The sequence below is a fragment of the Pleurodeles waltl genome, chromosome 7 (genome assembly GCF_031143425.1).
Source record: "Pleurodeles waltl isolate 20211129_DDA chromosome 7, aPleWal1.hap1.20221129, whole genome shotgun sequence".
NCBI lineage: Eukaryota > Metazoa > Chordata > Amphibia > Caudata > Salamandridae > Pleurodeles > Pleurodeles waltl.
In genome coordinates this window covers 1,056,786,643-1,056,803,993 of record NC_090446.1, presented here as the reverse complement: position 1 = coordinate 1,056,803,993, position 17,351 = coordinate 1,056,786,643, and the positions used below count along the sequence as shown (strand labels likewise).

General features: G+C 44.8%; 1 protein-coding gene across 1 annotated transcript in view; it reads right to left on the bottom strand.

Moving 5' to 3' along the window:
* The window catches only part of C7H17orf75 (chromosome 7 C17orf75 homolog), a 181,184-nt gene that overhangs the window by 38,056 nt on the left and 125,777 nt on the right, over positions 1–17,351 (bottom strand). The window contains exon 5 of the mRNA XM_069199950.1: positions 15,677–15,734. Coding sequence (XP_069056051.1) covers positions 15,677–15,734 — 58 coding nt within the window. The remainder of the gene's footprint in view (positions 1–15,676; positions 15,735–17,351) is intronic.

Below are 17,351 nucleotides of genomic sequence, written 5' to 3'. Positions count from 1 at the left end.
AGACCAGAGGCTACTATTCGGGGAGAGATATTGACAGTCGCCATTGCACGCAGCAGAGAGAAGCGCGTAGTAGAGCAAAAGCTAACTTCTGAGCTAAAAGTGTTGGAACAACAAGATAAGGTCCGCCCTACACACCGGAACAGGTGGCCATTCTGGGGGGCCAACTACGTGCACACAGAACGAATAAGGCTGAGAGATCTCTTTTGGCGCTCAAACAACGTTATTATGAAGTGGGTAACAAGGTGGGAACACTACTGGCACACAGGTTGCGACAACAGCACCGTAAAGCACATATAGCTAAACTTCTAAAATTGGATGGATCTTGGGTGGTTAGAGAAAGTGACAAACGGAACGAACTCCACACCTTCTACCAGACCCTTTATGGTAGGGACACAACATCGCAGGAGCAGATTGGCACGTATCTGGGCACCTGCGATTGGGCCCTATTGGAGCCTGTGCATAGTGAGGCCTTGGAATCCCCTATCTCAGCAGAAGAGATTTGAGAGGCGCTACGAGCACTTACCATAGGTAAGGCACCGGAGCATGATGGCCTCCCAGTAACCTTCTACCGGCTGTTTCTTCCTGACATAGAGACTCATCTGCTTGAGCTATACAATTCCTTTGCCGAGGATACGGGACTCACCCCCACAATGGCAGGCAGTGATCGAGCTCATCCCCAAGCCGGATAAGGATCCTACCCAGAGTGCCTCCTACCACCCCATTGCACTGCTCAACACTGATGCTAAAATCTACACAAAGATACTAGCGACTAGACTTGAGAAATATATGCCTGGCCTCATAGACCCTGACCAGGTGGGCTTCATTCAGTGCTGGCAGGAAGCGGACAACATTCGCAGGGTGGCACAACTGATTGAGGTCAATCGGCACACAATCCCTGCATACAGTCTCTTGCTGGATGCGGAGAAGGCATTTGATAGGGTTGACTGGAGGTTTCTCCTCTCTGTTTTAGCGAGGGTGGGGTTGGGTCTGGGTATGGTCTCCAAGTTTATGGCATCCTACGTGCCCCCAATGGTTAATATATGAGTGAACAAAAAACTCACAGATCCCATCAATACTAGACGTGGCACCCGGCAGGGGTGCCCCCTTTCTCCACTTTTATTTGCCCTAGCAGTGGAGCCTCTGGCCATTGTGATACGGGGCAGCAGGAAGATTTGGGGGGCAAGAGCGTAAGATCAACTTGTTCGCTGATGACATTCTCTTAACGTTAACCCAGCCGGACACTTCAATACTGGCGGTGGTAGCCTGCCTAGCAGAATTTGCTGAGGTTTCTGAATTCAAAGTGAACCTCTCCAAATCGCAGATCCTGAACATCACCATCCCCAAGTCAGATGTTCAGGAGCTGCAAGATCTGGCATCCTTTCGCTGAGCCCCGGGTAAGATAAAATATCTGGCGATCTACCTCACCCCCACGTTGGAAACATGGTTGAGCACAAACTGGCCGATAGTTAGGCAGGCAATCATTGAGGACCTCAGACGATGGAAACCACTCTACATATCATGGTTGGGATGCATAAACGTAGTGAAAATGAATGTGCTCCCACGGGTGCAATACCTGTTTCAATCTCTCCCCAAGACGAACCTCCGAGTGACATACTGAGGCTCCAGCGAGACCTGCAAGCCTTTATTTGGGGCGGGAGGGCTCTCCGCCTCTCCAACTCTCTCCTAATGCAGCCCCGGGATAGGTGTGGCCTGGGTTGCCCAAATCAACTGGACTATTATGCAGCAGCGCACCTACAACTACGTCTCGGAACTGACGCGAAGGAGAGCGAGAGCCATTGGTTCTATATGGACAGGGCAGTAGAATGCCGCCCGTTGTGGGACTGGCATGGCTTCCCCGACATGCTCGTCCTCGCAGTGTGTATTTAGCAACCCCTGCTCGACGGTCCTGGGATAGGTTGACGGATTTGAGGGGCCTGACCACTTTACCATCATCCAACACGCCTCTGGCACGCAATCCCACTTTCCCCCCAGCACTTGTTCCACGCACCTTTGGGGACTGAACAGACACAGAATGTAGAACCCTATGTGACCTCTTTCAGGGCAATACCATAAAAAAAACGTCCCAACAATGTCAAAAGAATTATCGGCTACCTGAGGGGGCGCGTTTGCAATATCTGCAGCTTAGATATTGGGCTCTACATTCCTCAGTACATCCTGATATAACCCGCCTATACACTTCCTTTGAAACACTTGTCAGGACATATAACGGATACCGGGGACTAATCTCCAACACCTATCGGGTTCTGCAACACTACACCCCCAGCAAACCTATCACTATCAGCGCCAGTGGATTGTAGCCCTAACTGATGATATCCCTCCCAAACAATGGGACAGATTACGGAAGGACAGCCCTAAAACATACTGCTGTCTCTCCCTCAGAGAAACTGCCTACAAGCTCATGCACCAATTGGACTACACCCCTGCACGACTGGCACTCGTATACCCAGGCACCACAGACACCTGCTGGAGATGTGGCTTAGAGCGGGGTGACTTCTTTCACATATGGTCGAAGTGCACGCCAATTACCATTTTCTGGAAATAAGTCCTAAGCCGTATAAAGGACGTGGTGGGGTTCCCCATGCCGGCCACAGTTCATACTGTGATTTTGGGACAAAGGCCCGCCCAGCTAACAGCCAAGTCCATTGCAGACTGGGCCATTGCTAGATACATGATGCACACAGCCAGGCAACTAATAGCTATAGCATGGAAGCAAACAACATCACCCTCTCTGGCTCAGTGGTTTACTAGACTATGGCAAGTCATGGCTTTGGAGCGCATCTCACAGTCTGTCCCTTACGGATGACAAATTCCAGGCTATCTGGCAGCCCTTGATAAGATATCTTACATGTACAGAGGACTCTTGCTTTAATCCGCACCGACTTAGAGTACTACAACTCTTCTAGTGACACTTTGCTGTTTTCCCATCTGACGTCACATAGAATAGGCATGCCTAGCAGGACCCATAGATATCAAATGGGAAATACACTACTTGCCTAAAAGCATGTGACAACACCCCTTCTGTACATGACCTGAATACTGTATTGTTATTTCCTGTTGGTTTTCTATGTTGAACACTACTTCCTCTCCAATATGTCCCTTTGTAGGAACAAGCAATTTGGAGGGTACCTAACATGCTGTGCAACGATTTGCTTTTCAGTACAGGATAATACATCACCCAAGGTTCTACATGTGTATACACTGATTGCTTAATGTGAAGCGCTGATTGTCCTCAGTGCACAACTGAGTTTTTTTCTTTATCTGTTAAAACTTAATAAAGAGATTTTATGTCAGGACCGGAGGCGAGGATTATGCCTTGCTTTCTCCACTTTATTGAACCAGCAGCCAAGAAACAAAACAATAACTACAACTCCCATGAACACTTGGGAAAAAGGAGTACAGTCTCAATGAATGAACAACAGGCATTTTGTCCAATCAGCAATAGGCAGTCCATAACATAGTCCTTCCTTTGTATCTCATCCTCCTCTGTCTTCGCTACTCGCAGCTGAGTTAAGTCATCTTTTATTCTTGCTCTCGATAATTGTGTGCCATTGTGTAATATTTGTACTGTTATTCAGCTTCATTGTGATTATATTGATTTGTTGACTCGCGGGAGCGTTTTCCGCCAGTTCGCGAGCGTTTTTACTTTGTGCACTGTGAGGAACTTCCCTACGACCATCAGAGGGCGCTTGTCGGGAAGGTTTCCCCTAGCAACGGACGCGCTGAAGTAAACGTGCGCTTCCCTTTTTTTTTTTTTTTTTTAATCTCCTCAGAACGGAGCAAGTTTTCTTCTCAGCGCGTTTGTTTTTTCGCTTGTATTTTGAAAGTTCCCCTTCTTGGAGAGAGACGCTCTGCATGCTAGGGTCTGCATTTATATAATTTTTACACACAAAAAATAAAATAAAAATTAAAAAAAGGCTCCGACGCCCCCTTTTGCTTCTTCGGGGTCTGTATTTATGTATTCAATGTAACAATACTTAACCCTTTCGGTTATAATATTGCCTTTTTATGGGACATACTCCCAGGCAAGCAATAAATATTGCTATTTACCCCTCTAGATTTCTCTGTGCACTGGGGTGTTGTTGTCCCTGGCTTTAGCCTCTCTTATTTGAGTGTATAACACTCTTCAGTCTATCAGCGGACACCCAGCTATATATGGAAAATGTCACTTACCCAGTGTACATCTGTTCGTGGCATGGGACGCTGCAGATTCACATGCTTTGCACATCCCGCCATCTAGTGTTGGGCTCGGAGTGTTACAAGTTGTTTTACTTCGAAGAAGTCTTTCGAGTCATGAGATCGAGGGACTCCTCCCCTTTCGGCTCCATTGCGCATGGGCGGCGACTCCATCTTAGATTGTTTTCCCCGCAGAGGGTGAGGTAGGAGTTGTGTATTATAGTAATAGTGCCCATGCAATGGAGTAAACATGTATGTACCTAATGTAGTTTAAAGTGATATATTTACAAATTTACAACTGTTCAAGATCAACTTCGAAACGGCTACAGGCTCCCGGGTAGGCGGGTGGGCGCATGTGAATCTGCAGCGTCCCATGCCACGAACAGATGTACACTGGGTAAGTGACATTTTCCGTTCGATGGCATGTGTAGCTGCAGATACACATGCTTTGCATAGACTAGTAAGCAGTTATCTCCCCAAAAGCGGTGGTTCAGCCTGTAGGAGTTGAAGTTGTTTGAAACAAAGTTCGTAGTACTGCTTGTCCTACTGTGGCTTGTTGTGCTGTTAACACATCCACGCAGTATTGTTTGGTAAACGTATGAGGCGTAGACCATGTGGCTGCCTTACATATTTCAGTCATTGGAATGTTTCCTAGAAAGGCCATGGTAGCACCTTTCTTTCTAGTTGAGTGTGCATTCGGTGTAATAGGCAGGTCTCTTTTTGCTTTGAGATAACAGGTTTGAATGCATTTAACTATCCATCTAGCAATGCCTTGTTTGGAAATTGGATTTCCTGTATGAGGTTTTTGGAAAGCAACAAATAATTGTTTTGTTTTCCGAATTTGTTTTGTTCTGTCAATGTAGTACATTAACGCTCTTTTGATGTCTAATGTATGTAGTGCTCTTTCAGCTACAGAATCTGGCTGTGGGAAGAACACTGGTAGTTCTACTGTTTGATTCAAGTGGAACGGTGATATGACTTTTGGTAAAATTTTTGGATTTGTCCGTAGAACTACTTTATGCTTGTATATTTGAATAAATGGTTCTTGTATGGTAAATGCTTGGATTTCACTAACTCTTCTTAGAGATGTGATGGCAATTAGAAACGCAACTTTCCATATTGCATTTCACATGAGTGCATGGGCTCAAAAGGTGGTCCCATGAGTCGTGTTAAGACAATGTTGAGGTTCCATGAAGAAACTGGTGGTGTTCTTGGTGGTAGAATTCTTTTTAGGCCTTCCATAAAGGCTTTTATAACTGGTATCCTAAACAGTGAAGTTGAGTGGGTAATTTGCAGGTAAGCTGAAATTGTGGCAAGATGTATCTTAATGGATGAAAAAGCTAGTTTTGACTTTTGCAAATGTAGCAAGTAGCTTACGATGTCTTTAGCAGATGCGTGTAAGGGTTGTTTTTGATTATTATGGTAATAATAAACAAACCTTTTCCACTTATTTGCATAGCAATGTCTAGTGGTTGGTTTTCTAGCTTGTTTTATGACTTCCATACATTCCTGTGTAAGGTCTAAGTGTCCGAACTCTAAGACTTCAGGAGCCAAATTGCTAAATTCAGCGATGCTGGATTGGGGTGTCTGATCTGTTGATTGTGTTCAGTTAACAGATCTGGTCTGTTTGGTAGTTGGATATGAGGCACTACTGAGAGGTCTAGTAGTGTTGTGTACCAAGGTTGTCTTGCCCAAGTTGGTGCTATTAGTATGAGTTTGAGTTTGTTTTGACTAAACTTGTTTACTAGATATGGAAGGAGTGGGAGAGGGGGAAAAGCGTATGCAAATATCCCTGACCAACTCATCCATAACGCATTGCCCAGAGACTGATTTTGTGGGTACCTGGATGCGAAGTTTCGGCATTTTGCGTTTTCTTTTGTTGCAAACAGGTCTATTTGAGGTGTTCCCCAATTTTGGAAGTAAGTGTGTAGTATTTGGGGGTGAATCTCCCATTCGTGTATTTGTTGGTGATCCCGAGAGAGATTGTCTGCTAATTGATTCTGAATCCCTGGAATGAACTGTGCTATTAGGCGAATGTGGTTGTGTATCGCCCAATGCCATATTTTCTGTGTCAGGAGACACAACTGTGTTGAGTGTGTTCCTCCCTGTTTGTTTAGGTAATACATTGTTGTCATGTTGTCTGTTTTGACAAGAATGTTTTTGTGGCTTTTTAGTGGTTGAAATGCTTTTACCGCTAGAAATACTGCCAATAGTTCTAAGTGATTTATGTGAAGCTGTTTTTGCCGAGAGTCCCATTGTCCCTGAATGCTGTGTTGATTGAGGTGTGCTCCCCACCCTATCATGGAGGCATCTGTAGTTATTACATATTGAGGCACTGGCTCTTGAAAACGCTGCCCTTGGTTTAAATTTATATTGTTCCACCATTGAAACGAGGCCTTGTTTGTGAGGTTGTGGGTTCTGTTGCTTGTCCCCGAAACCCCCCTCTAAACTGTGTTTTGCGAAATGTGCCTCTGCTCTGTGGAGAGTAGAGTGCGCCCATGGCTTTGGCCGTATCAGTGTCTAAGTTTTTCTATAGCAGTGTCCACCTCCGGCCCAAACAACTGCTGTCCATTAAAAGGCATATTCAGCACGGCTTGTTGTATTTCCGGCTTGAATCCTGACGTACGCAACCACGCGTGTCTCCTATTGTTACTGCAGTATTTACTGTCCTTGCAGCTGTATCTGCTGCATCTATTGCTGACCGTATCTGATTATTTGAGATACTTTGTCCTTCCTCCACCACTTGTTGTGCCCTTTTCTGGAACTCTTTGGGTAAGTGTTCTATGAAGTGCTGCATTTTGTCCCAATGAGCCCTATCATATCTTGCCAGAAGTGCTTGTGAGTTGGCAATGCGCCATTGGTTTGCTGCTTGTGCTGCAACCCTTTTTTCTGCAGCGTCAAATTTGCGACTCTCCTTGTCTGGAGGTGGTGCGTCTCCCGAGGTGTGAGGGTTCGCTCTCTTGCGAGCTGCCCCTACTACCACAGAGTCTGGTGTTAATTGCTGCGTGATATACACAGGGTCTGTAGGCGGTGGCTTGTACTTTTTCTCCACCCTTGGAGTTATGGCCCTGCCCTTCACAGGCTGCTGAAACACCTGTTTGGAGTGTTTTAGCATTCCAGGTAGCATAGGTAAGCTCTGGTATTGGCTATGAGTGGAGGATAGTATATTAAACAAGAAGTCATCCTCAATTGGTTCTGCATGCAAGGTGACATTATGAAATGCCGCTGCCCTTGAGACCACCTGCGTGTAGGATGTACTGTCCTCAAGTGGGGACGGTCTCGCTGGGTAACAGTCTGGGCTGTTATCCGATACTGGTGCATCATAAAGGTCCCATGCGTCGGGATCGTCCTGACTCATTGCAGTATGCGTTGGGGATTGCATCAGTGGTTGAGTGACTACCGGTGATGTGTGCATTGATGGTGGTGGAGATGTTGGCGGAGTTGTCTGTCTTGCCATCTTTGCCTGTGGCTGCTTGTCCTTTTCTTGAAAGGCAAGTCTCCTTTTCATTTTAATTGGTGGAAGAGTGCTCATCTTCCCTGTGTCCTTTTGAATGTGGAGCCTCCTTTGAGTGTAGTCTGGCTCCATTGATTCTAGTTCTTGTCCGAACTTATGTCCTTGCATTTGGGAGGACAATCCCTGTTCCTCTGTGTAGGAACCTGATTTCGGTTCCGAGGCTGGATGTTTCAGAATGGAAACCTTTTCGGTAGCCTTTTTCGGCTCAGACGACACTTTCTTTATTTTCGGCGTCGTGGTCTCTCGGTGCCGACCCATTTCGGTGCCGCTGTCTCGGTGCCGAACTTGCTCGGAGCCGCTGTCTCGGGCTCGAGATTGCTGTGTGCCGGTATCTCGACCGGACTCAGATGACTTCGACACAAGCGTGCCCTTTTTCGGTGCCGATGATCGGTCACCTATTTTACGGGTTAAGCCATGGCCTGTTGGCGGTGGCGTCCCCTGGGCTTTTGTGGTCTTCTCGTGAGTTTTATGTTTCGACGTCTTACTCACGGTTTTAGGTGTTTCTTCGGCTTCGAGCTCGTCCGAGTCCGATTCTTGGATGGAGAAGGTTTCCTCTTCCTCCTCCAAATGCCTTTGTCCTGTCGGCACCGACACCATTTGCAGTCTTCTCGCTCTTCGGTCTCTTAATGTCTTCCTCGACCGAAACGCTCGACAGGCTTCACAAGTATCTACTTTGTGTTCTGGAGACAAACACAATTTACAGACCAGGTGCTGATTTGCATACGGATACTTGTTATGACATTTTGGGCAGAAGCGGAATGGGGTCCGTTCCATTAGCCTTGAAGAGACACGTGGCTGGGCCGACCAGGCCCCTACGGGGAATCGAAAAAACCCCGAAGGGCCACCGGAGCTCTTCAAAAATCGGTGTCGATCTGTAGTAACTAACCCGATACCGAACACAAACAATACCGTCGATTTTTCCGAGATTCTAACTAACTTTCCGAACCGAAACACGGAGCGAAAAGGAACACGTCCGAACCCGATGGCGGGAAAAAAAAATATCTAAGATGGAGTCGACGCCCATGCGCAATGGAGCCGAAAGGGGAGGAGTCCCTCGATCTCGTGACTCGAAAGACTTCTTCGAAGAAAAACAACTTGTAACACTCCGAGCCCAACACTAGATGGCGGGATGTGCAAAGCATGTGTATCTGCAGCTACACATGCCATCGAACATATATATATATATATACACACACACACACAAAGGAAGGACTATGTTATGGACTGCCTATTTCTGATTGGACAAAATGCCTGTTGGTCATTCGTTGAGACTGTACTCCTTTTTCCCAAGTGTTCACGGGAGTTGTGTTTTGTTTCTTGGCTGCTGGTTCAATAAAGTGGAGAAAGCAAGGCATAATCCTCGCCTCCGAGTCCTTAATAGAATTGAAACTTTCCGTTACGATAGCTAGGAAATTTTTCATTCTACATAAAATAATGGCTTACATATTTACAGTGCTTTCGGTGACCTTGTAGCACTAAGAAAACACAAGTCATTATAATCCATTGCACCAACCATGATTTCAATCTTTGGCTACACACAGACCTCTGCATCACATTAACTAATAAAGGTCTCATTATGTACTACAGTGCATTTTCCACTGAGAAAAGCCTTTTTTTATTGTTTTATTTCTTGTCCATTTAATCTGCACATTATTTCATATGTAGTAACCCGACTGAAATACCAAAAAAAAGTACAGAATATTTTGTTTTTTCAGCCACACCTACACCTTTGACCCCCACCCCCACACTCACTGCCCCACCCCCTTGCATACAGCTTCACAGTTACCATACTTTTTTTTAATGCACTTCGACCACTGCCTACAAGTAGTTTACCTCGAGAGTAGGTGATACTCAAGGCACAAGAGATGTAGAATGGCTGGCGCTGTGTGCACCCGGAACACAGATGGGCGCAGATGGACCTTTGGCACAACTTCAGCATGCGCGCTCACACACACAACACGTCCAGAAACAGGCCTTCATCGACCCGGAAAGGAGGGTGTTGCCACGTTTTCCCACAACCCTCCTCATGCTGTTCCAGTGAGTTTGAACCTTAGTTCAACAACTCCAACTATCGAGTCCAGGCTCACCCGGGAACCCACAGAGTACCGGGAAAAAAAAAAGTTTTAAAAAAGTTACAAGAAAAGTATGATGTAAACCAACATAAAGTAAGAAATTATTAAAGTAACAGCCAATTAGTAAAAGCAGCAAATGGCTCTTTAAAAAAAAAAAAAATAACAGATAAAAATAACAGAATGAAGTGGCACCAGGTCTTCCAACACACAACGGAAAAAACAGGCATTGAAGTCAAAAGGCAACGAGAATGTTTTCATGTGCAATAACTAATGTAATGCACAGATGTTGGCAGAGCTCACAAGCTGCTCTACCACAGCGTCTTCATTTACTGCTCAGTGGCTTCCTTTCGTCTCTAGGAATGAGAGCTGGCATAGCGCATCTCGCAGAGAGGTAACAGTGCGCACTTCACCGAAAAAAACATTGTAGGTGTCCACTACTTTGTTCCCTGCCAGCACTGACAGAGGATGCCTCAGCAACAGCAAATGGGAGTGAACACATTAAATGTGTTTAACGCGTTTTTTTTTAAGAAAATGCATCAGTTTCTAGACATATAATGGTCTGCCATATAATTTTAACCTGTATTCCAGTTTTAACTGAATACATGCACCTAGATACAGGAGCGGGCGGGGCGGCGCGGGGTATTAGCAACTTTGTGCTGATTTTCACTGAATATAAATAGCTCTTATTACAGAAAGTGTTGGAGACCCTTGATCTACAACAAGTGTCCAGAATAGGTCCGACAGGGCGCGCTCAATGAGACATGATCAAGATAACTGCCCACTAAAATGATTTAAATTTAAGTTAATTACATCTAATTATTGAATATACGAATCCTAAAATCGGAGCCGAATTGGCTATTTATCTACAGAGCTTTTTCCATCTGGAGCCTTCTTGGAGAGGGCTGAAGGCGTCGGAGGCGGACGCTTCCTCTGTCATTCTCTAGTTTCCAAGGGCGTGTTCCATCCGGAACAGCAGGGGCGAGGAGACAGAGGGAAGAAGACGAGAGGGAAGGGAGAGAACCGAGAGAGAAAGGAGAGAGAAAAGAAAGGGAGGAGATACAGAAATGGAAAAAGTGACTGGTTTAAATATATTTGATAGGAAGCTGCTTTTGGTTCCCAGTTCAGCACTGCGTGGTAGCCTATTGTGAATCAGGCCCTCATCAAAATTACAATGGAAACACTACCGTAAAGCCTCGCTAACCGGTTTCCAACTCAGGCCACAACTTTGGTCCGTCCTAGATTACCAAGGCTCCACCACAGCAAACATCAGGCAGTTTACGAGAGGCCTTTCTTGGAACCCACAATATGTCCCTCAGCAACCTGGGCAGGGCTTCCTCCTTGAATTCCTGTCAATGCCCCCCACAACCTAAAGCTTTTGAGCTAATGAGTGAGGGGATGGGCAACAAAGTCCCACAGCTCTCACTCAAACTGTGGGCTTAGATGCTAAACATACAGGGTAAACTGTGGGCACAGGAAAGCTCTTTCATCTAGCCTTCTGCGGCAGAATTTTGTGATCCTATTAAAACCTAGAAAGGAAAGAGGTTAACAGTAAAGAGAGATAATACACACATCTTGCACACTGGAACAAACGTTGGCAAAGCCAATAGGCCTCGCCTATGCAAGAGCTATTGGCTTTGCCAATGTGTTTTAGCCTTGTACACCATTGTGGCTGCTTTTCAGTATGGCTAAAAGTTAGTGGGATAGAGAAGAGTGGTGTGAAATGACAGTGTGGAGCAAAGTGGAGTGGCATAGAGTGTCGTGTATTGGAGTGGCATATAGTGGAGTTGCGTAGAGTAACGTACAGTAGAATGGCATACAGTGGAGTGGTGTAGAGTAGAAAGAACTGGTGCAGAGTGCACTGGCATAGAGCGTTGCACAGTACAGTGGCATAGAGTGCAGAGGCACAGAATCAGAGGCGTACAATGCGCGTCGTAGAATACAGTGGCATAGATTAGAGTGTTACATTGTAAAGTGAAGTGGAATAGAGTTCAGTGGTGGGGAGTGGTGCAGAGTTTAGTGGTGCCGAGTGTAGTGGCACAGAGTGCAGTGGTGCAGAGTAGAGTGACAGAGTGCAGCGTCCCTGAGTGGTACAGAGTAGAGTGGCACAGAGTGGTGCAGGGTAGAGTAGTGCCGTAAAGTGCAGTTGCGTAGAGTGGAGCACTGCAGAGTGCAGTGTCGTAGAATAGACTGGAATAGATTTGAGTGATGCAGAGTAGAATGGCGTAGAGTGCACTGCCACAAAATGCAGTAGTGCAAAGTACAGTGGTGTAGAGTGCAGTGTTGCAGAGTACTGTCATACAGCAGGGTGTTGCAGAGTATAGTGCAAAGACAGAGTAGAGTGGTGCAGAACAGTAGAGTGGATTGGCTTAAAGTGTCAGAGTATAGTGGAGTAGTGTGCAGTGACGTACAATGAAGCGCTGTAAAATGCAGTGACAGATCAGGGTGCAGTGGAGTGTTGCAGAGTAGAGTGGCATAGAGTGAAGTGGCATAGAGTGAAGTGGCATAGAGTGAAGTGGCAGTGTACAGTAGTATAGAGTAGGGCAGAGTGGAGTGGCATAGAGTGAAGTGGCATTGATTGCAATGGCAAAGAATGGAGTGGCACATAATGTAGTAGAGTGGCGTAGAGTGAAGTGGTGTGGAGTAGACTGTTTCAGAGGAGAATGAAGTGGCATAGAGTGGCAAGGTGCAGGGTAAAGTGCAGTGGCGTAGAGTAGAATGATGCAGAGTGTAATGTCCACTGTGGATTGGCGTAGAGTGTAGGGGTGCAGAGTGGAGTGGTACAGAGTACAGTGAATTGGCGTAGAGTGTATTGGCATAGAATACAGTGTTGCTTAGTGGCGTAGAGTGGAGTGTCAGAGTGGAGTTGTGCAAAGTGGATTGGCCTAGACTGGAGTGGTGTAGAGTGCAGTGGAGAAGAGTGTAGTGGTGTATAGTAGTGTAGATTGCATTGGCATAGAGTGCACTGGTACAGAGTAGAGTAGTTAATAGTAAAGAGTGTAGAGTGAAATGGCGTGCAGCGTTGTAGAGTACAGCGGCATGGAGTGGTATGAAGTGGAGTAGTGCAGAGTAGGGTGCAGTGGCATGGAGTGGTGTAGAGTAGAGGGTGCATAGTGTGGTAGCACAGAGCCACTACAAACAACAATTTCCAATTGCACAGACATACAGTTTTACTAATAACACTAAACAGCGATAATGAGCAGAAATGTCATCACCTAGTGTATTGATTTGTTTAATATTAAAGTATTTGTTTCTAACACACTTAACAGAATTAATAAAAAGTTGCTTTATCTGTACTTTCCTTAATCTGCAATATTCTGAAACACTTAGGGCCTGATTCTAACTTTGGAGGACGGTGTTAAACCGTCCCAAAAGTGGCGGATATACCACCTACCGTATTACGAGTCCATTATATCCTATGGAACTCGTAATACGGTAGGTGGTATATCCGCCACTTTTGGGACGGTTTAACACCGTCCTCCAAAGTTAGAATCAGGCCCTTAGTTTCTTTAAATGATGTGTGCTAGTAAAAAAAAAAAAAAAAAAAAAAAAAGACCCTTCTCTATCCACAGTATAGAGCAGGATTGCCATACAAATGTTCCCACTTTGAAGTCGGAAATCAAAAGTAAACACCAAGCTCCTCTGGAAGACAGAGCCTGACATTTGACCTTTGTCTCTGAATGCACAGCAAATGTGACAAGATAAGAACAAAATTTACAGGCCTGTTTACAGAAAGGAGGACTTGTGGAAGAATACAAGGAGAGCAAGTGTGAGAAGGCTTTACTCCTTGAGAGGGACAAACTCACACTGGACACCCTATTTTGCAAACAGACAGCACAGAACAAAGTAGCAATGGAAAAGGCACTTGCTGCAATATAGATAAAACCTAACAATCAAGGCGCATGCCATTGCTTAGGCATCGTGTCTAAAGTCAGATGGGCAGTCCTTCAAAACACACACTGATTGGCACTACATTCCACAGGTGTGAGAAAATGTTCTGCAGATCATGTCCTTAGATACTGTTCTGCAGCACAAGTGTAGCTAAGGGATGGAATATGCAACATATGCATGTCTGACAGATGGTTATTGAGGATTTACATGTGTACAAATCGCACAATTGTATTTGCAGTACATACTCAGATCTGCAGTTGGCTCTTCAGAACAAGAACTTGTCCAGAGGTTAGATATGTGGCCTATCCAAAGGACAGGTGGTTAGGCCTGCAGCTCACGCCCAACAAACAGGGGGTTGTTCCTGCAGCACATGAATAGGGAAGGAGCATGAATCTACAACAGAAGCACAGATTTCAGGTTGTATCTACAGCACGAGCACAGTGACGGAAGTTAGTTCTGCAGCATGTGTTTGGGTCTGATGGCTGGTTCTGCAGGATGTGCACAGATCTGGGACAATTTTATATCACAATAGTGCAGTCACAATATATTCTTGCATATATTTAAGGACTATCAATGTTGACTCCAAAAATATTGTTAATGTAAAAGTAGATTATTAAGTTAGACGTGACAATATTTTGGAGTCCATAATGCGCTGTTGGAGTCCATAATATGCTGTTGATTCATGTGCAGGTCGACATTTTGACTGCAATATTATGACAGAATACCTCCAAGGTTGTCTCTGTAGGAAGTGAACAGGTCAGTGGTTTAGTTGTGAAATTTATATACTGGTCATGGGGTTGGGCATGCAGGTCACATCTACAAATCATAGATCTGGCTCTGCAATGCATGGATAGGTAATATGACAATCTACCACATATACACCAGTCAACGGCTTTATTCTGCAGCATGTCTGGGGCTTGTTCTGAAGCACAATCGCAGATTAGGTGTTGCATCTACAGCGAATGCACAAGTCAGTAGTTTGGTTCTACTGCATGTTCATCAGTCAGTGGTTTGTTTCTCCAGCATGTGTACAGACCTGGGTTACATACAAAGAACTGAAACTGCCTACAGCACGCCTGCTTGGCATGTTTGGGCCTGAAGCTTGTTTATAGATCAGGGTTGTTTTGTAGTACACAAAAACAAAGATGAATCTGCGATAACTGCACAAATGTGGGACTGGCTCTACAGCACACGCACATATGTAAAGATCGTGGTAGATGTTAATCGGCACTTGCATACACCAGGAGGTTGATTTTTCATCTCGCCCTTCAACTCTCTTTCTCTAACTTAAATTCTGTGGGTAACTTCATCCAAAAGACACAGGGATGAAGAATGGCTGTTTCTGTAGACTTCACAGGCAGAGTTATGGGAACACAACAACACTTGCATGCAGAATATACTGGCAGAGAATAAACATGGCTGACACAGTGACAACACTATGGGACCAGGAGATACTGGCAATGTAAACGAAGGCTACAAGGCTTATGCACAAATTTGGTGGAATGTCATGAGACGAGACTCTCCAGAATGACCTTTGCACCATGACTATCCACAAACGGGATATGTACAATCTGCACAACAAACCATACAACCAGGCCACAGGGCCATAAAAATGCTGAACACTGCACTATAAAAATGTGTAATATAACAGTAATAACAAACGTATGCACAAAGAAAATTAACTAGATGATATTATCCAATATGTACAGATTGCAATACGGTCTTAAAAATGGCATGGTTGTTGGCTTGGCCACTTACGGAGCTGAAAGGGAAGGGCCCATCACTTATTTATGGCTGATAAACTAGCTCCAAAGAAAATCAAATGCTTCATTTGCTCTATATAAATGTCACAAAATTTCTCAGAACACTAATTACATTGTCACTAACTGTGTGAAACCAGACTAAAGTGTCAAAGGCTCAAGTGCCTGGGCTATAAACAGTGGTTCATACAGAATTAACTCCTTCATTAAACATCAACAGTCTACATCAATAACTGGGACTCCCTTACCTCAGGTTCTAAGTTGCTTTTCAGGCCTTCGAGGTATTTGTCCAGCTCGAGTCTGAAAGTGTTTTCTTTAAGGACATCAACAGTTTATTTATTACAAATGTTTCGGCTTTCACGTCAACAAATTGACTTGAAAAATGTAATCCTAACAATAAACATGCATAAAGTAGTTTCCATCTTCAAAGGTATTCCATGATGTTTGTAAATAAGATTATCTCTAAGGATTTCTTTGAAAACTTTGTTTTATGGCACCTTAAAATGGTCTTACCAAGATCAACCCCAACCTGGCCAAGTCTACCATGCACAAACGTACCCATCCGCTATATTATCCCTTGATTTATTTATCAAATGTCCATCTCTGCATGATCCAGCTGCTGTTTCTCACTTAGAGCCTAATTTCCTCCGTCTTCCCCCTTCTTCCGCAAGGTCCATTTAATCTTACTCCTTTGTCTCAGCGTGCAGCTATCTCCCCATGTCGCACCCGCTATACCCTCCTTCTCTGCCTCCTGAGCATGTAACCTTTCACTATGCACTTCGTGGTAGATCTTCCATGGCCCTCACCCGCGTTCTCAAAGTGTTCTGTCTTAAATGTCTGTTCGGTTTCCCAACACCCCGACGACGACCTCTTCATCTCTGGAATTGCCCCGTCATGACGCTCTGATGTCCCCTCGCTTCACCAGTACTTGTGCATCAGATTTGCCACGATGTTCTTCACCTTTTGCCCAAAATCTCCTTCTTACCTTGCTAACTGTACTTTACTACTTCTATTTAAAGGCACAATACGGGTGCCTCATATTTTTGATTTATCCTCATTAACAAATGTGTCAAATTACTTCCTGTGGTAGAAGGTATGACGCCGATCATCCGCCCAGGAGTAAGTAAAATGCTATGGCGGGAGGGAAACTAACAGGCTTAGAGTCAATTTGAGGAACAAGCAAAGGACCGCTGATGAGTTCAATAGTATAATATAACACCCTGTATCTAGTTCCGACATGCCATTCCAGAAAGGCACTGCATCAGGTACAAGTGTGGACAAGTAATAAAGCACAACATACTTACCTGAACATTCTGTCAATACTGTTGCACTCATATAAATCTTGATTTCTACTAAAACCCATCCGGAATGAAGGGACCTTGTCCTTGACAAAAGATTACCTTTACTTATATGATTTTATTCCTGAGCTCTTTTCATTCATTCATTACCCTTCATTCCAGCCAACAGCTTTAGTGCAGCAAGATCTGTCCAAATCGTTTGCTGTTGTGGAGAGAGGTGAGACCTGCAGAGAATGCCTAAGGCACAACATCAGAAGCACATCATAGGTCTGAAGGTCACATTTGTTTTTCTGTTTACCTTTAGCACCTTTTACTATAAATGAATATCGGTGTTCCTAAGCATTGTAAACTGACAGCCCCTGCACTAAAAGGAAAGTGATTATGATGCTATCCAGTAGTTGTCACAGCTATTAATACATGTTTTTTTCCTCTGATGTTACACTCAGCTCACTGAATGCCTTTGGAGGTAGTTATTTAGCTGTAAAATGCCTCGATGGCCTCACAAATATGGCATGTAGCTTCCTCACAAAGTAAGAGGCATGCGACTGCCCCATCCAAAGGTGGACTGAGAGAAGTGCAGATTGGAAAGCATTAGTGACTGAAACAAGGGTAGAACCCCAGACCT